This window comes from Chelonia mydas, chromosome 2 (genome assembly GCF_015237465.2).
Source record: "Chelonia mydas isolate rCheMyd1 chromosome 2, rCheMyd1.pri.v2, whole genome shotgun sequence".
Lineage (NCBI taxonomy): Eukaryota > Metazoa > Chordata > Testudines > Cheloniidae > Chelonia > Chelonia mydas.
The window spans coordinates 212,759,819-212,783,357 of NC_057850.1; the positions used below are offsets into that span (position 1 = coordinate 212,759,819).

At 41.0% G+C, this 23,539-nt stretch overlaps 1 protein-coding gene across 3 annotated transcripts in view; it reads right to left on the minus strand.

Annotated features, from left to right (window-relative positions):
* The window catches only part of GLCCI1 (glucocorticoid induced 1), a 105,799-nt gene that overhangs the window by 23,282 nt on the left and 58,978 nt on the right, over positions 1–23,539 (minus strand). For 2 of the 3 annotated variants that reach the window (XM_037890616.2, XM_007063106.4), the window contains exons 4-5: positions 12,970–13,086; positions 8,550–8,702 (exon numbers count right to left, since the gene is read on the minus strand). In XM_037890616.2, coding sequence (XP_037746544.1) covers positions 8,550–8,702; positions 12,970–13,086 — 270 coding nt within the window. The remainder of the gene's footprint in view (positions 1–8,549; positions 8,703–12,969; positions 13,087–23,539) is intronic. The other variant, XM_037890615.2, reaches the window with a different exon arrangement.

The following is a 23,539-nucleotide window of genomic DNA, read 5'->3' on the forward strand; positions in this document are numbered from 1 at the left end:
AGGGACACTGTGTGGGCGGGGGAGGGGGCTGCTTGGGCCCCAAACCCAGGGCAGGTGGAGGATCCACACACTCCCCGCCCCCAGCCAGAGCTGGGTCAGGGAGAGCTGCGCAGGCAGCTGTGAAGAGCCTGGGTCTCTCCACCTTCCCTGGGCAGAGGGGCTGGGGAGCAGGGACACTGGGTGTGTGGAGGGGCTGGAGGGCAGGACACGGGCCGGGGGCTGCTCGGGCTCCTTGCCCAGGGCAGGTGGAAGGTCTGCCACTGCACAGCTGCCTGCCTAGCTCTTACCGTGGCCAGGTTGCAGCTCAGAGCTGCCCCTCTGCCAGAGCCGGGTCCAGGAGAGCGGTGCTGGCAGCTGTGGGGACCCTGGGTGGTAAGGGATATTGGGGGGGGGGGCGGGGGGGGCTGGAAACCTGTGACATTTGGTAGGGGGATGCTCAGGCCCCCTGCCCAGGGTAGGCGGACCTGAGCAGCCCACAGGCAGCTCCAAAGGTCTCCTCTCCCCCAGGGCGGCGTGGCGCCCAGCCGAGGAGCCGTGGTGGACCCTCCACCTGCCTGTGGTGTGGGGAGAGGGACTGAGAGCAGCCCCTGGCCGTGTCACCGCTCCCCGCCCAGCCGAGGGCAGGTGGAGGGTCCACAGCTCCGCACGGGCTCCCCACAGCTGCTTATGTATTTCTCTCCGACCAGGCTTTGGCGGGGGGGGGGGGGGGGGGATGCCTCGGAGCCTCAGGCAGGCCCTCACTATAGAGCCCTTCAAATCCACAGATAATTTTTGCGGACCGTGGATTGGATGCAGATACACATTTGTGTATCTGCGCAGGGCTCTACAAATCTGAATTATATTGCACTTAAAAACAGGAGCGGGAGAACAAATAAAAGCAATAAATAAACATACCAATTTTATTCTCATTTAGGCGAGGACTAGGAAAGATTTTTTAAAATTTTATTTTAGACAAAACGGTTCAGCCATTTCTGAGAATGAGGCTGGGGAAATACATTGTTTTGCCCTTGTTAAAAAATTCGGCGGACTTTTACTTTGAACAAGTGACTTGCTTAGCACCACACAGGAGCTCTGTGGCTCAGACAGCATTAATTCTAGCATGTCCTAACATCTGAATGCTTTCACTTCATAACCTTAATAATGTTCTTTCAACGTATTTTTTGTATGCAATACTATATAGACTAAATATTTCACAGTAAAAACTTACTAAAGCTACTGATAACATGGGTAAAAATTATGACTACATAGCTTTAATTTCACTTTTCTTTTCATATGCCATCTTGAATGGAAAAAAGAAAGCTGCCATCAAATCATATGAAATTGAGACTGTTAACTGAAACTGTGTTATATATATGGTACACTACTTCTCAGGAAAGAAAACTCTAAACATAAATGGTCAAACTTTCACCAACAATAAGTGCTTGGTAAACGTCCAACACAGCATGCCATGGCATGATGTCTGAACACAAGAAACGAACACCTTCAGGGCCCAATCAGAACATATTTTCCTTATAATGACTGTTATCAGACCAAATGTAGATACTTCATTTAGCAACAATAATCAATTGTTCTGTGAATTATAGAGAAAATATAATTTCATTTTACTCCTCTAAAGATGAACATTTATCACTAATCAGGAATTAGATTTCACTATTAAGAAGATTAAGTATGTAAAAAGGAAAAAAAAAAAAATCAGACCTCAAAACAGGAACAGCTTTAATAAGCCAAAAAGAAAAGGAGTACTTGTGGCACCTTAGAGACTAACCAATTTATTTGAGCATAAGCTTTCGTGAGCTACAGCTCACTTCATCGGATGCATTCAGTGAGCTGTAGCTCACGAAAGCTTATGCTCAAATAAATTTGTTAGTCTCCTTTGGTGCCACAAGTACTCCTTTTCCTTTTGCGAATACAGACTAACACGGCTGCTACTCTGAAACCTTTAACAAGTCAGTAGTTTTAAATATTTAAATTTTGAGGGGCAAAAATGCCACTGTGCAGTCAGGAAGTGTATCATATACAAAATATTTCACCTTGCCATGAAGCTAAGATTACTGAAAATAGAAGTTTTCATTCTCTAGACAGACAGACAGACACCATTCTATGTAAGTTTTATGTAATGGTGTTCACTACTTAGAAAATTCCCATAGATATTTCAGAGACTACTTTTCTTCTGCAGAATTCTACTTCCCCTTCATATAAAATCCAAGCCTCTTTACTGTACTGAGGAATGCAATTTAAAAAACCCTGTAAATATACTAACTGTAAACTTTCACTTTAATGTTGTTTCTTGTGCAAAGTTTTTAAATTCCAGCAAATAAAAATCAAAATATTTTAAAGAGCCTGAATGGCTTTTAACAACTTAAATCAATGTTTCAAAATTACTTTCCATGAGCCATATCTACAGTTTATGGAGTATGTTAAAAATTGAGGTCTTCACAATTTTAAACTGAAGAAATGAAGTAATTAATTCACAACAGCTGCTTTAACTTCTTATAATGATAAATTCATGGAAAATTAAATGAAATTTTCTGTATTGTGAGTGCTTTTGGTAAGAGAATCAACTCATGTGTGTTAGTCTTTTGTATATTGACAGAATGCTAACTGAGCCCAGAAAATGGCATGACATTGACAGCTATTTGTCTCCCTCTCTTTCTTGCAAAAAGTCCCTTAAGCAGAGATAAAGACATGGCCAATCTGACAGCAGCATACCCTTCTCAAGGTACTCCATTAAAATTCACCAATAAACTACACTCAGGGCTTGTCTACATTACCCGCAGGGTTGACGGGTAGCGATGGATCCAGCAGGGGTCGATTTATCGCATCTAGTCTAGACGTGATAAATTGACCGCCGAGCGCTCTCCCATCAACTCTTGTACTCCACCGGAACAAGAGGCGCAGTGCAGACCAGGCCTCAGTGGTAGACGGAAACCACTTACATTCTGAGCATTAGTAATGTTACTGAGATACAGTGTACCTTTAATAGGCACAAGAGATCTAGTTTCCACATATCTTATAACTGTTTAGGAAATAAATATTTCAGTCTCAAAGTTAGAACTTTTTTCTATTTAAAACCACCATCCAGGCTGGAACATAAAGAAGGCAGAGATAAGATACAAATTGCCTTTGCCCTTTATAATAGCAGTGAAGCTGAGCAACATTGTAGTAGAAGGAGACATAGTCAAGACCAGTGAAAGCAAAACTCTACAGTGCATTCCAAGAATGCCTTGGAATAAGAATAAATGAAACCAGTGGATATTCAAACAGGAGATGAAGGGATACTGCAAGGATCTTTCACACTTATGGAGATTAGAAAACAGTCATATCTTAATACAGGATTGAATCTTTGGACAGAGGGACATACATAAATTAGTTTACTCTCTTGTTCCACAAGTATTAGGAATTAAACAAAATACATGGTTAAAGTGAACATTTTAAAAAGGCTAATCTTTTCTAGGATGGCTTTTTTTTTTTTTTTTTTTTAAATATAGTGTCACATCTTTATACAGCTAAAATGTTCTAATTTAAAAAACTTTATATAAAGGTTTTGGATCAGATATGTTCATTTATACTTAATGTACAGAAAAACAATGTCCAGCTACTGGCATTTGTCTATTAGTTGAACAAGTAGAAAAATGCCCTGTAACTGGACACCTCTGATTTTCCATACATCAAACATGAGAGGTTGATCATGCTTTCCATCTAAATGAAATTCAATACTCCACTCCAGCCACCACAAACACACTGTATTGTAGATCTACTGCAGACTAAGAGGACAAAATCCAGTCTCCAAAATCCATACACATGGCTTCAGGAGGAAACTGATCATAGTTCATACTATAAATGGAAAGGGAGAGCAACCAAAGAAGAAAACAACTAAAGCTTGCTGGCAAAATAGACAGCAAAAAGGAGAATTGGTTAGTGTTAGCCAAAAGGGGGCGGGGGAAGAGAACCAACAGCAGCTAAGAGGAATATAGAGGGCTTTCATATGTGCATTCAGAAAGGAAGCAGTGGTAGAAAGAAATTAAGTCCATTAATAAATAAGGATGGGATAATATTAACAAGGACTCAGAAATGGCTAATATTTAACTGTTTTTAACAAGAAAAAAGGAAGAGTAAGTATATTTAAGCAAAGAGGAAGATCTTTAAAATATACACATTACTAAATAGAAGGAAAGGGAATATCTGAAAATATACAAGTTAGCCATCCAAACTATATTCAACTAGAACAGTAAGGGAATTAGCTAATAAAATTACTGTGCCTTTAACAATTATTTTTGAGAAGTATAAATACATAGTGAGAATATTCCAACAATTACTATCCTTTAAGTCTAACTTCTATCCCTAGCAAAAAAAAGTGGAATAAATAAGAACAAAATATTTCTAGCTTCTAGAGACTCAAGAGCAATAAGCAGCATGTGGTGAAGCAGAATATATCATGCAAACTAACATAACTGTTCATTTTTAAAAAATATGCTTACAAAATTAAGTTAGCAAAAGGAAAGCAGGAAACACTATATTTGTGTGCTAGTAAAGCATGTCCTGCAAACACAAGTTTTAATTAATTCAGACTGATTCATGTGAAGATTTATGTGGATTGAAAAAGCTTTCTGCAAGACTGTAAATAGAATATTATGATAAATGTTAAAGTATAAAATTGGGGGAGAAGTTTAATAGATTACCAGCTGAATCTGTGGGTTAAATTTCAGCTCTGATGTAAGGGTAATTCAGCTGAAGTCAATGCAGCTGCATTCATGTACCCCAGGGCTTAATTTGGTCCTACATTGTACCCAGTCTTATTTAAAGTTCATTAATGATCTAAAAAAACAGAATAAAGAGCTTGTTGACAAAATTCACAGATAAATTGGGAGCAGATGGGGAAAAATGATAAAAATAATACAAGGGGACTCATAAAAAATCTGCAACTGCCAAAAATAAAATGCATTTTATAACATTTAAGGGAAAAAAAATCCAAAATATAGTTATTCAACAGAAGAGAGAATTCTTGAAGGCAGTAATGCTCATATAAACTTAGGAATGATAACGGACAACCACGTGGACATGAATTTGCAATGCATTATTGCAGACAAAAGGAACAATGCAATTCTGAGCAGCAAATACAGATGCTGTGGAGCAAGAAAATAATAATCACCCTCAATATGGCTCTGGTGCAACTGCACTTATAATATTTTGTTTGGTTTTAGTACCTTCATTACAAGAAAGATATTGACAAATTGGAAGAGGTTCACAGTACAGCAACAAAATGTATTAGGAGCTGGAGGGATTGACATACAAGCAAATATTAAGAGTTAAATATGCATTCCTTGACTAGATGACTATACTGGACAGTGGAGTGAAGATAATATTCTAGAAATATTTGTCCACCTACGTTCTTAAAATAGCATAATAAGCCAGTAGACCAACTTCTCTCAAAGGCAGTCAAGGCTATTATTTTAAATGATTACTTTGAAGTCCATAAATGAAGAGGAAGAAGAGTTAAGATAATATAAAAGGGTAAAACTAGAAGAAATGGGATAAAATGAAGAGGAAAATATACACTACGTATTTATATTAGTAAAAACTTCCCAACAGTGAGACCTATTAAGCTGTGGAGTAATATCTGCATGAAAGTGATAGAGGTTCTGTCTCGTGGGACATTTTAAATTAGACTTTACAAAGCACAAGAAAGTGTCTTGTGCAATACTAAACAAATATCCACTGGCAAAAGGCTGTACTAGACCTAACAGGTCATATTTCTAACTTATGATTCTTGGGACACAAAAAGAAACCCTAGATCTGGCAAGGCCTTTGGAAGAGAGGGTCACTGCTGAGTTCTCTGTCCCCAAATGAGCAAACATTTATGTGCTTAACTGCTTTGCTGGATCAGAGGCAGAATATTCAAGCAACTTACAGTGTAGAGCCCAACATGTACAGTAATAAGATGTTAGAGTCCAAGAAAATCAATTTGTCTGATAAATACATTAATGACCTCTAACTTTAACAGATCATAACTCTAACCAGAGTGACATCAGCAGTGGCACAGTAATATACACTCTAGGAGATAACGCTAAGACAATATGTGTATTATTTTTGCTATTTTTTTTTAATGCTGTCAAAATATTGACCACTTCTAAATAGAAAACGTGAGCCTTGGAAGACCAGATTTAATGCAAAATATATGCACAGCCTTGAATAATGCTCTGGAGAAGGCAGGATTGCTTGACAGTAACTCCTCGCTTAAAGTCATCCCGGTTAATGTTGTTTCGTTGTTACGCTGCTGATCAATTAGGGAACATGCTTGTTTAAAGTTGCGCAATGCTCCCTTATAACGTTGTTTGGCAGCCTCCTGCTTTGTCCACTGTCTGCAGAAAGAAGCAGCCCATTGGAGCTAGCTAGTGAGGGCTTGGAATCAGGATGGACCCTAAGTTCCTTGTGCGGCAGCTGCCCAGCAGGTTATCAACTGGCAGTTCAGCTGTCCTTCCCCTCACTGCCATGTGCTGCTCCTGCCCTCTGCCTTGGAGCTGCTCCCGGGAGCCTCCTGCTTGGTGTGTGTGTGTGTTGGGGGGGTGGGGGTGGGGGCGAGGAGAGAGGAGGGCTAATGTGTGTGTGTGGGGGGGGGGGGGGAGAGGAGGGCTAATGTCAGGGTGTCCCCTTCCCCCCCGCTCCTGCCCCTCGCTTACCCCATTTCCATAGACCGGGGAGGGGGGACAAGACAGGGCTCAGGACAGAGGGAGCATGCTGGCAGCAGGGGCTGTCTCAATTTGCTGATCTACTTAAAAAGGCAATATACTTAGAGGTGAGTCAGCGTACTTAAAGGGGCAATGCGCATCTCTCTCTCTCTCACACTCTCTGTGAGAGAGAGAGAGAGAGAGAGAGAGAGAGAGAGAGAGAGTGTGTGTGTGTGTGTGTGTGTGTGTGTGTGTGCGCGCGCGCGCGCGCGCCATGCTGTCTCCCCTCCCTCCATTTGTGCTGCCTGAAGAGTGTAAGACTACATTAACAACGTGTTAACCCTTGAGGGCTCAGTTGTTCTAGTTCATCATTTAGCAGCAAGACATTCCCTGGAAAATATCCCACCCTCTTCCACCCTCTGACTTCACCACATCAACCAAGCTTTACAATCATCATTGCTGTGTACAGTCATAAATTATTTGTCTAAAACCTATACTTTGTGTGTACATAAAATATAGTCTTTTGTCTGGTGAAAAAAATTTCTCTGGAACCTAACCCTGCCTATTTATGTTAATTCTTATGGGGAAATTGGATTCACTTAACATCGTTTCACTTAAAGTCGCATTTTTCAGGAACGTTAAGCGAGGAGTAACTGAACTACTTTGTGTTTATACCCATAACGAAGTACCATAAATACCAGGTTTTGGCAGCTCAAAACTCATGTACGTAAAGCTACTGTATGACCTTTTGCAAAACCAGATAAAAGCTTTGTTATCTGACATGTTGGGTGAATGAGGGGTGCTGATAAGTCAAAAATTCCAGTTAACTAGGAGGGATGGAGTTTGGGTGCGGGAGGGGGCTCAGGGCTGGGAGTTGGGGTGCTGGAAAGGGTGCAGGTTCTGGGAGGGAGTTTGGGTGCAATGGGGGCTCAGGGCAGGGGGCTGGGTTGTGGGAGGGGTTTCGTGGTGCTGGATCCGGGCAGCACTCACCTCAGGCGGCTCCCTGAAAGTGGCAACATGTCCCTGCTGCTCCTAGGCAGAGACATGGCTACGTGCTGCTGCCTCTGCCCACAGGCACGGTCCCCGGCCAATGGGAGCTGTGGGGCCACTTGGGATGGGGCGGGTGCAGCACACGGAGCTCCCATGGCTGTTCCTTTGCCTAGGAGCAGCAGGGACATGTCGTTGATTGTGGGGAGCCGCCCAAGGTGACTGCCGCACAGATCTGGCACCCTGAAATGCCAGTTTCTATAGCTTTCAGGTTGGCAATGTGCCAGATAACACCAGCTTTTACTGTACTAAATTTTGTCATGACTAGAGCCAGTCAGAAAATATTTTTCTCCCCCGGAGAACCAAAACTGAAATATTTTTCCTTCAACAGAAATAATTCAATTCTGAAATGCTGCCGTGGTACGCTCCTTGTATTTGCAGTTTACTCCCATTCTCTTCTATAAGCAGTATCTCTAGCTGGTCTACATCTCTCATGGTCCACCACATAGTCTCCCCTCTTGGTGAGGACAGGAGAAACACCAAGGAGATGAAGTCCAGTTCAGGAGCCAGGCCCCCAAAGGAGAATGAGGACATAAAGGCAATTGAACTACAACTCTCATGAAGTACCACAGCAGCGTGAAATGGAAATATGTAGGTTTCAGCTGAAATATTTGGGGTTTTGATTAAACTGAAATTTTCTGTGGAAAGCAGATATTTTTCACAAAAAAACTACTTAGCCAAAACCTCAATTTTTCCATCGAAAAAGTTAACAGAAAATTTTCAAGACAAGCCTAGACGTAAAGCTACGTTGCTTCAGTCATTTAGAAGGTTCTCACAACATGTTACTAAATTCTGACCATTAAAAATGTAAAAATACCCTCAAAACTTAAACCTTACCTTGGATACTTCTTCTTTTCCACTGGTTTCTTTAATGAATACTTTTTCTAATTCAGGGCTTATTCCTTCTACATTGCACGGCACACGTGAAACAGTTGATTTTGGCACTGAAATATTTGACAGTGGCGTAGGGACTGATCTTGAGATAGACGCCTACAAGGTCAATGAGATAAAATATTATGTAGGCTTTAAAATTGGAGAGTTTCATAAGATGAAACATTAGGTCAGTATTAGTGAGGTCATTATCATATTTTAAAAATCTATAAATAGCAAATTAAAAAATCATGTACTAATTTTAAAATCTAGAGGAGCTCATTTTCATCTTTAGTTTGTGAATTTAATATTAAAAAACATACTTATCACTAAGAAACTAGGAAGACAGAAATTAAAAAGATTACATAAATGTAATGCCACTCACACTATTTTTTCTTGTAAAGTGAACAACAGAATTTTATATGAAATATTTTACTGCAGTGCTTTTCAATATTTGTCCTGTGTGATTTCTAGGGAATGCAAAGGTGTGGCATGCAGAATGCAAAGGGAGAAAAACCTCTGACAAACAAAGTCTTCAGATAGATAAAAGAAGTAAAAAGAAAAATGTAAAGAAAAACAACAAATCTAGTCAGACCACTTCTTTGTAATTTCCCCATATCCTGTACATGCTTACTCTATAGACACTGCTGGTATATTTTGCATACTGGCCCAAATGCATGTTCATGTTTAACTCTGGCATTTCCTGACATTTGAGTGTCTAGCCGTGCAACGTTAACATTCTCTTTATGCAGTTTTTTTTCCCCTTTTTTGACTAGTTTATAGCAAAGGTAAAATGAAACTTTCATTCTAAACTTTTATTTTCAGAACTACACCCTTTTCCATGTTTGTTCCAGATATTGCTTTTGCCTCAAAATCAGAAGAGAATCTGCGCAGTCATTTCAAGATCAGGCATTCAAATAAACACAGGTATGGTTTTGAGGAAAGGCATACTAACTTCTTGATTTAAACAGGTGAATTAAAGGCTGGAAATTAATGTTACCATAACATTAGGTTCTTTCATTACATGATCAGTGAATACTGAGCAATGTGACATTCACAGTATCTAGCAAATAATATAATGAACAGGAACAAACTTAGTCTTCTACAGTAAGACTAAATTGCACTGTGTACTGTTTTATGCTTTTATTGCATCCTTTTCTATGCTTTCAGCATGTAGCTCTTTATTACTACATATCTTAAAGATGACTTGCAATTCAGGCAGACAAGACAGCAGACGTAGTTTGGCTAAGAAACATTAATTTATAATTGTAAGATTAAAGTTGCATTTGAGATTTTGTTTGGGGTTTTTTTTTAAATAATTCAGAATTATGCTTGTATTTCTGTATTTCTTCAGTTTGTTTTCCCACCAATCTCCACTTTATTTTGGCAACACTAAGAACGTGAGCATTGAAAATGCTGTTTAGAAGTTCATTTGTTTTTGCTTTATGTTCTTCACATTAATGACTGTTTGTGCCATCACTATTGATTGCTTTGAAAATGACATATTAAACTCTCACTTATGATTTCTTGAGACACCCTAAAGAACAGATATACTAAAGAACCAAGTTCTTGTTTCCATGTACATTTCACAAGTATTAAGGAACAAGGAAAGAGAAACTTTTATTTATACAACACCATAATTGTGTACGGCATTTTACAGACAAGAAAGAAATAGTCCCTATTCCCAAAAAGCTTCCAGCCTAAATCTGTTTGCAGCGACGTTGAAGGCATGTTGGTTCAAGGATATTAGAGAGACAAGGAGGGTGAAGTAATATCTTTTATTGGACCAATTTCTGTTGTGAAAGAGACACGTTTTCGAGTTTACACCGAACCCAGACCTGAAGAAAAGTTGTGTAAGCTCAAAAGTTTGTCTCATTCATCAACAGCAGTTGGTCCAATAAAAGATGTTAGCTCATCCACCTTGTCAATTGAAATCTGGACATACCATAACAAGTGAGAACACAAACAGTGGGAAGGAGGAAGGGGACGACAAAAAATACATATATTTCTAGTCCAAGCAAGAACTTGACTATCAATTGACTTTTTTTTAATTGTTATTTTGTACACTGATAAAACCTGATAAATAGAGAGATGGGTTGGAGAGATGTGCTCAAAATAAGGAGAGGAAAAACAGAGTATATAGTTTTCAGAGTAGCAGCCATGTTAGTCTGTATTCGCAAAAAGAAAAGGAGGACTTGTGGCACCTTAGAGACTAACAAATTTATTTGAGCATAACACAGTTTCAAGTATGTGGGTTCCAGAATCTGGGGAAATGAAGGACAAAATTAGAGCTGGATTAATAAATGCCTACCTCAAATGGAGAGAGAGAAGTGGTTTAGTATGTGATAGGAAGATACCAATAAGATTAAAAGAGAAAGTCTAAAACTGGACAAACTGCTGTTTTATAATGTATAGTGCTGAGTATTGGACAACAAAGAAGAAACATGAACAAATGATTTGTTACCCAAAAATGCAAAAGTTGAGATGGATGACTGGTGTAAGCAAGAAAGACCATGTAAAGAATGAGTACATTAGAGCAATGTGGCACCTTAAAGACTAACAGATTTATTTGGGCATAAGCTTTAGTGGGTAAAAAACCCACTTCTTCAGATGCATGGCTTATTGTTTTTGTGGATACAGACTCAAACGACTACCCCGATACTTTAGAGCAATGTGACATTCATACTATTCAACAAATAATATAACCAACTGGTACATGCTCAATGTAACATTTATGAATGAAAATAAAATGAGGGAGTACAGGCTCAGATGATTTGGTCATATAAAGCGCTGTCCTAACTACTATGTGGTAAGATCAGGACAGAAGGAAAAAGACAGAGAGGTTGCCCAAGAAGTGGCGAGATGTTTTAAAGGAAGACATGTTAGTATGTGGTGTGACAGAGAATATGGCACTGAGCATAGCACTTGGGAGGGAGACGACTTGTATAGCAGACCCCATTTGATGGGATTAACACAAAGAAAAAAGAAGAATGTTTTACACTGAAAAACTGAAGCTGCCTGTGCTTATTTTTTATGGGGTGAGCGGAATTTAGATGCTTGTCTAAGGAATATAGAAGTGCAAAGGGAGGGAGGGGAGAAGAGATGGAGCAATGGTCAAGAGGATAGGAGGACTTGAAAGGGGCACTTAGTAGTGGTGAGAACAAATGCAGCTAGTAGTGTTACTTTATAAGTAATGTTAGTCAGTTTCATTCCATCTTTTAAACTCACTAATATTACTTCTAAAAGTCATTCCATCCTTCAAATTGACTAAATTTAGTTGTAAAATTTATTTCCTACAATCTCCATGAAATCAAATACTTTATCATTTATACTGTAGTGAATTTTCTAAAAATAAAAACTGATTTGCACAGGGCTCTAACTATAAAGCCGGAAGAACCACTGTGATCATCTAATCTGACCACCTGCATAACACAGGCTATAGAATGTCCCTGAATTAATTCTTGTTTTCACTAGAGTGCAACTTGTAGAAAAACATCCAATCTAAATTTAAAAATTGCCAGTGATGGAGAATCCACCACAACCCTTGGTAAGCTGTTCCAATGGTTAACTATCCATACTGTTAAAAAAACCCTCTGCCTTATTTCCTAGTCTGAATTTGTGTAGCTTCACCTTCCAGTCACAATCTTGTTACACCTTCATCTGCTAGACTGAAAACCCTATTATCAAAATTTTGTTCTACATAAAGCTATTTACAAACTGTGATCAAGTCACCCCTTAACCTTCTCTGTTGCTGTGAAGATATGTCCTTGCTAATGTTGCAGCTGGCCATGGTGATGAGTAAATTTCTGGGGATCTTTTAATATCCTCAAATTATGGAGGTATGTGGAAGTAGCCTGCCACTGGACCCAGAGATCTCGAACATCTCAGTGACAATGATCCAATGAAGCGAAAGACAAAAGGTAGGTAAGACCAGCTTGCCCTCCCAGAACCCAGCTGCTGCACTGGCGGCAGTGGCATTCCTTGAAGGTGAGAGACAGCCAGTGTTCCCAGGATGTTAACTGGCAGTGGTAGACATAGACATAAGGAGATAACAAGTAGTCCCAGCTCAACCACTGAAGCCTTTTGCTGATGGTATGTCTGACTGCACGGGTATTTTTGAGAAGAGTTTTTAAAGGGTATCTTTCAACATTTACAGAAGGCATAAGTTGCTTTCTTGGCACAGTTCTCTTTTGTATTATCTGATTGTGACTTTAGGATAAAATCCCAAGTAGCGCCCATGACATCAATTTGTGTTAAGCATTTCAACATGACTTTAAACACAAGAAGGGAATCAAAGGAGAAGTGGAAAGAAACAGAAGGCTATTCACTTAATTCTGTTAATTAAAAAAAAAAAAAAGGTTGCTGATACTAGCAGTGAACTGCTTACCTGAGTCTGACTGATTGCTATGTGGTTGCCATGGAGCGGTGACTGACGTTCTTTTTCTTTACTGTGACGACTACTCTGTTTGCTGCGTTGGAGTTGCTGCCTCAATTTGGCAATCTGCTGGAAAGACATAAAATCAAGGTAAGATGAGGAGATGTGACCCAGGTAACTGTTTATACCTTTACTTGTATCAAGCAGTATCGTGGACAAAAGAAAGAATCAAATATTTTCTAGAGCATTTTATAAAGGAACACGTCTGCGGCTTCTTGCAGCACAGGCGTTAATCATCTGGCCTATCCATTACATTCTTTTCCAAAAATACTCGCCTAACCAACAATCTGAATATGAAGGCAAACTCAATTTAAATGCCAAATTTTCTCAGGTGCAAAATAAGCCCTCTCTAATAATAGATGCAAACAACAATCATTCCTCCGGACTCTGGCCTCTTGTCAGATTTTGTTGCTTCTCAACTGGTTTGGCATCAGAGAAAATAATTTACAGACTTTATATATTTCCTTAGTCCTAAACAGAACCATATTTATCATTGATATTTCCCACCATTACTGACAAAAAGTCTTCAAAATCTGACAACTAACATGCATAGCTTCACTTCAGAAAAGCTATCTAACACACCTTTAGCCTACAGATATAACTGTTGTTTTAAGACTGCCCCAGGCAGACCAATTCTCTTTGTTTTTTTTAAGTCATCAGCACTTTGCCAAACAAAAAACCCTACACAGTGATGCCTGTTCAAAGATTCACACATTTTAAGGTGAAAAGGGACCATGACCAATATTGGTCATTTACTCTGACCTGGTGCCTAACACACGTTACAGAATTTTACCCAAGGATCCCTACATCTAGCCCAATAACTTCTGATTGAATACACAGATCTTTTAAACACATCTAATCTTTAAAGACTTCATGTTTGTGTGGTAAGACTTATTTTCCATTGTAAGGGAAATACCATTTTGCATTCTTGGTTTTCAATCTCCCTGGGTCCATGAGATGAGAAAATGGTTTCAATATGCTAAATTCACACACTCTCTTGTCTGCATAGCTGAAGTAAGGCAGAGCAGTTCCTATTGCACTATACAGATTCCTTCTTGGGTAACATCCCACAAGGTGGTGTTTTGGAGGATATTCCCTTAAATATGACTTTTTGAAGAAAATTCTATTTATAGCATTTACTAACGCTACACAAAACAGAGATTACTGCACAAATCACAGGAAAAAGGGAGCATACAGAGACTACATTAAGACTTTAAGGTCAGAAAGGACCATCATGATCATCTAGTCTGACCTCCTGCACATTGTAGGCCACAGAACCTCACCTACCCACTTAAAACTAGAATACCCACCTGGGAAAGTGAGGAAACAGACTGACAGAGCAAGACGGGTACCCAGAGGTCTCCTACTATAGGACTGGCCCAGCAAGGAAAACAACGGAACACACTGGCCATCATATACAGCCCCCAGCTAAAACCTCTCCAGCACATCATCAACGATCTATAACCTATCCTGGAAAACGATCCCTCACTCTCACTGGGAGGCAGGCCAGTCTTCGCTTACAGACAGTCCCCCAACCTGAAGCAAATACTCACCAGCAACTACACACCACACCACAGAAACACTAACCCAGGAATCAATCCCTGTAACAAACCCCATTGCCTACTCTGTCCCCATATCTACTTTAGCGACACCATCAGAAGACCCAACCACATCAGCCACACCATCAGTGGCTCATTCACCTGCGCATCTACTAATGTGATACATGCCATCATGTGCCAGCAATGCCCCTCTGCCATGTACATTGGCCAAACCGGACAGTCTCTACATAAAAGAATAAATGACACAAATCAGACAACATACAAAAGCCAGTAGGAGAACACTTCAATCGCCCTGGACATTCTACAACAGATTTAAAAGTAGCCACACTTCAACAAGAAAATCTTCAAAAACAGACTTCAAAGACAAACTGCAGAGCTACAATTCATTTGCAAATTTAACTCCGTTAATTTGGGCTTGAATAGGGGCTGGGAGTGGCTGGCTCACACAAAAGCAAGTTTCCCTCTCTTGGTATTGACACCTCCTCCTCAGTTATTGGAGTGGATCACATCCACCCTGATTGAATTGGTCCTGTCAACACCGGTTCTCCACTTGTAAGGTAACTCCCTTCTCTTCAAGTGTCAGTATATTTATGCCTGCATCTGTAATTTTCACTCCATGCATCTGAAGAAGTGGGTTTTTTACCCACAAACACTTAGCCCAAATAAATCTGTTAGTCTTTAAGATGCCACTGGACTCCTCATTGTTTTTGTGGTTACAGACTAACATGGCTACCCCTCTGATATCTACCCACTTGTGTAATAGTCCCCTAACCTCTGGCTGAATTACTGAAGTCTTCAAATTATGGTTTAAAGAATTTAAGTTACAGAGGATTCACCATTTACACTAGTTTAAACCTGTAAATGACCCATGCTGCAGAGGAAGAAAAAAAACCTCCTAGGGTCTCTGTCAATCTGACTCTGGGGAAAATTCCTTCCCATCCCCAAATATGCTGATCAGTTAGGCCATGAGCATGACCCAACAGGCAGATACCTGGGAAAGAATTCTTTGTAGTAACTCAGAGCCCTCCTCATCTAGTGTGCCTTCTCCAGTCATTGGGGATTTTTGCTACTGGTAGTTGCCGATGGGCCACATGCATTGTAGGCAGCCCCATCATACCATCTCTTCCATAAACTTATCAAGCTCAGTCTTGAAGCCAGTTAGGTTTTTTGCCCCCAGTGCTCCCTTAGAAAGGCTGTTCCAGAACTTCACTCCTCTGATGGTTAGAAACCTTAGCCTATTTTGAAACCTAAACTTGTTGATGGCCAGTTTATAGCCATTTGTTCTTAGGTACACACTGGCGCTTAATTTAAATAACTCCGCTCCCTCCCTGATATTTATCCCTCTGATATATTTATAGAGAGCAACTGTATCTCTCCTCAGCCTACTTTTGGTTAGGCTAAACAAGCCAAGCCCTTTGAGTCTCCTCTCATAAGGTAGGTTTTCCATTCCTCAGATCATCCTAATAGCCCTTCTCTGCACCTGTTCCAGTTTGAATTCATCTTTCTTAAACAAGACACCAGAACTTCACACAGTATTTCAGATGAGGTCTCATAAGTGCCTTGTATAATGGTTTTAACACTTCCCTGTCTCTACTGGAAATACCTCACATGATGCAACCTAGGACTACATTAGTCTTTTTCACGGCCACATCACATTGATGACTCAGAGTCATCCTGTAATACACTGTTACACCCAGGTCTTTCTCCTCCTCTGTTGCTTCCAACTGTTAAATCCCCATCTTACAGCAAAAATTATTGCTGTTAGTCCCCAAAATGCATGACCTTGAACTTTGCACTGCTAAATTTTGTCCCATTTCTATGACTCCAGTTTACAAGATCATCCAGATCTTGTAAAATATTCCAGTCCTCCTCTGTACTGTCAATACCTTCCAACTTTGTGTCATCCGCAAATTTATTAACATACGCTTTTTGTGCCATGGTTAGTAATAAAAATGTTAAATAAATAAGACTGGTTCCAAGATCAATCCCTGAGAAACTCCTCTAGTAATCTCCCTCCAGCCTGACAGTTCACCTTCCAGTATGACCCACTGTAGTCTCCCCTAAACCAGATCCTTATCCATATGTCTTTCTTGTGCTTATTCTCCGACTGTTCCATAGTATGTCTTTCACTTCCTCAGAACAGTCCTTCTTGATCCCCATCAGTCATGGGGTAACAAGGCCTTGAGGTGGAGTTCTGTGAGGTTGGGGTGATGGACTCGCATTCTGTGACAGAAGGCGAGGCACTAAGGGAAGGGTTTGAGGTGGTTTCACTGCCATCTGTCACAGGTACGGGAACAACATTTTGTCTGGGCCATGTGGGTGCAATGAGAATGACCCTGGATTTGTCCTGCCTGATCTTGTGAATGCCTCGGCTCAGGAATGGATTAAGAGGAAATGCATGCATCAGTGGCGCCTCCCATTTTATGAGGAGAGCGTCGCCTAGGAAGTGATTTCTCAATCTGGCCTGGGAGCAATATCGTGGACACTTGGGAGTTCTGACCTGTTGCAAAAGAGATCTATGGTGGGGAACCCCCATAGTTTGAATATGGCTTTGAGAATTCTGGGATCCATCTCCCACTCGTGGATTTGTGGAAAAATCCCTGCTTAGCTGATCTGCTGTTGTATTCTGACATCCCGGCAGATAGAAAGTCGATCTCTATGTGGTTGGTGATGCACCAATTCCAGAGGTGTATTGACTCTGTACATAGGGAGTACGATCGTGCTTCCCCTTGGCGATTTATATGGAACATGCACACTATATTGTCCGTAAGGACGTCGATGGCATTGTTCTTGATTAAAGGGAGAAAGTGCTCACGTGCATTTCGGACTGCCCTTAGTTCCAATAAGTTTATTTGCAGGTCGGACTCTGCTGGGGACTAGCGGCCTTGGATCATATTGTTGCATAGATGTGCCCAACCAACAAGGGAGGCATCTGTCATGACTGGAACTTTTTGTTGGAAAGGGATGCCTGAGCAGACGTTCTGTGGTTGTGTCGACCATGTTAGTGAGTTTTACCCTGCATAGCATTGTGAGGCGTCTGTTGAGAGAGAGAGAGAGAGAGATAGATAAACTGTTCGAAGCCAGGCCTGTAAGAATCTCATGTGGAGTCTGTCATCTTTTATAACAAACGTTGTCTCCAACACGTGTCCCAAGAGTTGTAAACATGTTCTGGCAGATGCTTGTGGGCTGTCCATCACCACTGAAATTAGGTTGACTAGAGTGAGGAAGCATCGTTGGGGTAACATTGCTGTTGCTGTGAGACAGTCCTATGAATTCCAGCAGTTGAACAGGAACCAGTGGGCACTTTGGTGAATTTATTTGCAACCCAAGGTCCGTGAACAGGGTTATTGTGGACTGCATGGCGTTTATTGCTCCTTGCTGCATTGATGCCCTTATCAGGCAGTCGTCTATGTATGCAAATATCATCACTTCCTGTCTGTAGAGGTGAGCTGCAACCACAGTGAGAACCTTGGAAAAAAACTCTTGGGACAGTGCACAGGCCGAAGGGTAGTACTCTGTATTGGATATGCTGATGCCTTAGGGTGAATCTCAGGAATCTTCTGTGTGACAGGTGAATGGTAATATGAAAATAAGCGTCCTGGAAGTCCACGGGCCGAGAGCCAATCCCCCTTCTCTAATGCTGGAATTATTGTGGATAGAGTCACCATTTTGAAATGTTGTGTTGTCACTAATTTGTTGAGTTTTTGTAAGTCCAGGATGGGTCTCCATCTGCAGTTCTTTTTCTGAATAAGAAAGTAATGGAAATAAAAACCTCTCCCCCTGTGTTGAGATGGGATGGGTTCCACGGCACTTAATTGTACAAGGTGGTTTATTTCTATCCCACCTACTCACTCCCCCTCTTTAGGGACTACTCCAATGAGCACCTGTTACAACAGGAAATAAAGAGGATGTAGTAGCCCTTCTGGATAATCTCTAGAACCCATTTGTCTGTTGTGATAGTGTTCCAGACTGGGTAGTATAGTGACAGATGGTCTCCGAGTGGTTCCAGAATCAATGTGTGGGGAAAGAGAAAGATATATATATTTTTTTAAAGAAGAAAAAATAAAAGTAAAATATAAAATGTAAAGGACGAGGGAATAGGGTAGCTACCTACAACTAAGCTAACACTATCAGGAACACCTATGAACTATCAAGCTTATCTGAGGTAAGAGAGAGTGCTGCTGTCACTCTGACTCAAGCCAAAGGCAGTAGAGAAGGAACTGGGGGATGGTTGGCTGCTCGCCACAATGTAACCGCTCAGAGCGGCGCAAGATGGCTACAGCGCATGGGCGGCCAAACCAGGCACTGCTACTACAAGTCTCCGATTACAAGTGCAAGGCGCCAAGACACCTAAAGTGGAGCACCCACAGGGACACTCTTAGAAGAAGAACAGTAAGTTATTTTTATTTATGATCTGAAATGTGCATCCCAAGGCTGTATCTGCTGTGGTGTCAAGATGTCTCAATACTGGGCCTCTTTCAAATCCCAGAAAGTGTCCAATCATTAAGGAAATTTTCAAACTTTTCTTTTCAAGCTAATAGTCATTCCATCTTTCCACTGACACTGTTTTACTTTATTACTTGATTTCTGTCCAACGTTTTTCAAATATGTCAGAGAAAATTCAAATCAAAGGAAAAAAACCACATGAACAATTAAATGAACAGTACCAGACAGGTATCAGCTCTTTCAGGACACAGAAAATAATATGACAAACTCAGCTGCATTTTTCTATTAAGCATTCAAATTATGATGGCCAAATGTCTTGAAACAGACCAAATATGTTATTACATTGACATTCTATTCTTCCTAGATTCCCTAATTTCCTGAAATTACAAAATCAATTTGTTGCTACCACAGAAGCTGTGGGTTTCCTTTTTTGCACAATCAATATCTTTACAATTAGAAGTGGCTAGTGTTATCCCTTCCATCCACACTGCCAAATATAAATATTATGGGATCATCAGACTTCAATTATTAAGAAGTTGATCCTATCTCACAATATTTTAATATTGTTACATTTACAAAATAGTTAGAATCACGCTATCTGCTACCTCACAAATAACTGCAATATTTGTCATGATGATCCTTTTTCGAATGTTCACCAATGTCATTTTTTTTTGCTTATTGAATCTCACCTCTGAAATCTAGCTGGACACCACAGCATAGTAACATACTACTATTCTGTTGATTTATACACCTCTACCCCGATATAACGCGACCCGATATAACATGAATTCGGATATAACGCAGTAAAGCAGTGCTCTGGGGGGGCGGGGCTGCGCACTCCCGTGGATCAAAGCAAGTTCGATATAATACAGTTTCACCTATAACACTAAGATTTTTTGGTTCCCGAGGACAGCGTTATATCGGGGTAGAGGTGTACTAATAAAAGGAGAGCTCTCTCTCTCGTTAAGATATATCATTAGGCATTATGAAACAAATTATGCTATGGTATAGGGATAAGGATCAGGAGACCCTAAATTGGATTATAATAAAAGAAGAATTTCTGAAGCCAATTCTTTAAATTGGCTTTGATCACCACTCACCACTTCTACTTTGGCACAAGATAGTATACAAAAAGTACATGGGGCTCTTACTGTTCTGTCAGTGTAAAAGGGGTCTTAAAGTGGGAGTAAAGGGAAGCCACATAACCTTCATAACAATAGTTCTTCGATGTGTGGTTCTTATCTGTATTCCACAGTGGGGTATGTATGCATTTCATGCGCGTGAGACAGGAGAATGCTAGCAAGTAATGTCTGTTGGCCTGCATTTGCAGCCTTGCTCTCCTTGTGCTCTGTGCTGAGGGTATAATGGGAAGTGCAGACTGATGCCTCTCCAGTTCCTCTGCTTACTGAAAATCAGAGAGGCTCTAAAGCAAATGGGAAGAAGGGAGAGTAGCAGAATACAGAGAGGGACCACACATCTCAAGGAAAATCCAGTTATGAAGGATAAGTATCTTCCCCCTTATTTTTCCTTTGAGTGCTGATTCCTTTGCATATTCCACTGTGGATGTCTGGCAAGCGGTACCCAGAGGAGGAGAGTGTGAGGATGGCAAGTGGTATGGCTCTTGCAGAAATGCTGTTCCAAAGGATGCAGAGGCAGACGAGGCTTGGACCAAAGCATAATGTTTCATGAACGTGTGGATGAAACTCCACATTACTGCGCCTTTCAAATATTAAGCAGAGGTACTCCTCGAAGTGATGCTTGAGGTTGCCCGTGCTTTTTGTTTTTACAGTGAGCCCGTATCCCCTGTGGGAAAGAAAGGTGTGCCAGCTGATAAAGTAGAATGCAGCCACAGATCCACTTGGAAATCCTCTTGGAGGAAATACTTTGCACTCAGGCTCATTTTGCTATGGCAACAAACAGCCTAGGTGACTTTCTGACCTGTTTACCAACAAACAGCAGAAGTGGCAAAGCTCATCTCATGCCAAAGGAATTAAGTCTCCTCTCTCTGAGGCATGCAGCTTTGAGAAGAAGACAGGTAAGTGGATAGTCTAGTTTACATGACATTTCAAAACTACTTTAGGTGTGAACTTCGGACCCAGTCATAGCGACCCTTGTCTTTATGAAATATTATTTAAGAAGAATCTGCCATTAGGGCTCCCACTTCTCTGAGCCAGGCGGAAATGACTTCAACATTGGTTTGCGCCTTGAGTGTCCCATCAAAAGTATCTTTTGGTTTGGGGGCAAGGCTGGGTAGCTGCAGCAGAGATAGATGGGTCAGCGTATCTTGATTTTTGTACCTTCTGCTGTTTGTGAGGTGGCTTGTAAAAGTGCTGGTAGCGAAAGGGCTGTAGTGAAGTCCTTAGCTTGTAAGATTGTATATGGTTCTTCCTCTTCAGGACTGGTGTATACATACCCAGGGAGTGGAGGGTGGCTCTGGAATATTTTAGTGAATGCAAGGACACATCTTCTGGTTGACAAGTCTGACCTCAAAGGGCTAGTCTTGCATGGTGTTCTGTACCTGAACCTGAAAGAGTGTAGCCAAGATTCCTAGTGCATCACTATAGCACAGGAGTGGCCAAACTTACTGACCTTCCAAGCTGAATACTATTATCTTCAGAAGTTCAAGAGCCGTAAGACATGCACAACCTGTTCCATGGGGTGGTGCCTGCCAGGGCATGGGGCTTCTGTCCGGACACCCCCCTACAGGGCAGAAGCCCCGCTCCCTACAGGGCAGAAGCCCCGAGCTCCCAGTCTGGTAGGCGGAGAATGGGGGTTCCATAAGCCGCACTTTGACTGTAAAGGAGCAACATGCAGCTCGTGAGCCAGTTTGGCCACGCTTGCTATACCAATTGCCATGGATCTTGAAGCAGTATTGGCAGCATCAACTGCAGCTTGTGATGAGATTCCTGCCACTTATCTGCCCTCATCAATAAGGGCTTGAAATTGAGTCCTATCGTCTCAGGGTAATTTGTCTTTAAAGTCCAAAATCTTAGAATAATTCCAAATATCATAATTTTTCCAGGAGGACCTGATAGTTGGAAATTTTAACTTGGAGGCTGCTGGAAGTAAACATGTTTCTTCCCATCAAATCTAAATGCTTAGCCTCCTTATCCACAGGGCAACCCTTGGATGCTATTGTCTGGACCTTTCTATTGCTGCTTAAACTACTCGGCAGTTCAGGGCAGGGTGGGAGAACAAGAATTCTGTTCCCGTAGTCAGGAAAAAGTACTACTTTTCTGCCCTCTTGGGGGTAGGGATACAGGTAGCTGGCATGTGCAGTTCTTGCCAGTTCCAGCATGGGCTTATTGTCTGGGTGTGCTATTCAGTCAGATACTGACAGGCTACAGGATGTGTCTAGGAGCTTGTGTTGTGAATCCTGTACCTTCTCTAAGAGGATTTCGAGCTCTTCTGCTACTCTTCAAAACAGCTGCTGGACCTGACTGAGGTTGTAGCAACCAACAGGTTGGGCAAGAAGATGAAATACTCGGTACTGGCAGAACAGGTTCATCTTTCTCCTCCTTCATAAGTTCTGGAGGCTCCAGTTGGCTCATGGAATAGAAGAGTTGTAACACTCTGCGTTGGATCACACGGAATCTGGATGCCCTGCATACAGGTCTCAGGGCAGCCAGTAAGGCCAATGTGAGGGGTCGAAAATAGGTTGTGGTGGTCCCCAAGGTAGAGGCTGAAGAGGCTCAGAGTTCCAAACACCAGAGATTCCAACTCAGGTCATGCAGTAGTAAGAAGGAACTGGAAAGGCATCAGTCTGTACCAGCCCCTATACCCTGGGCCACAGCAAGGGTGCAGGCATGGACCAACAGACACTACCAGCTACAATTCTCCAGTCTCGGGCATATGCATACCCACAGTGGAATATATACAGGGACCAGCACTCAAAGCAGTGCCTAACTGAGCAGTGTGGATGAGCTTTCAAATAAATAAGAATTAGGCCCCTGAATTAAGTCTTGTTAAATCCTACATTTTCTACATGGCATAACCCTCCATAAATTGAAAATAAAATAAGGTGCTGGAAACTTTGGATGCAGATTTTTTTATTTAGGCAGCTATTTCTTGATGGATCTTTGCATTACTTCAACAGAAGCTGCTAATAAATAATTTTCAGAGATGGTAATAGCTGCAGTTAAAAAATTCAATGTCAGAGACTTGAATGAGTTTCAGTTTGTTTCACTCTCACAGATAAAAATTAAAATTAAAGAAAAAATGGAGGGAAAGTCATATGTAAAAACCTCATATCTTGCATTTCCATAGCAACAGGATACATCAGATAGTGATGATTACCATGACTGCTAGTGGTTCAAGTTAGTATGTACATGGCTTGCAGGGGAAGTTTCCAATGAGAGATAACAGGGAGAGAAGATAATTGAGGGGGGAGAAAAACTGAATAAAGGGAAGATGTCATTTTTTGCTACAGAGAAGCTTACAGGTTGCATTATTTTTTCATAATTGTTCCAGTACAAAAATCTTGGGCCCACTACTATTTGGAAAGTTTAAATATCATC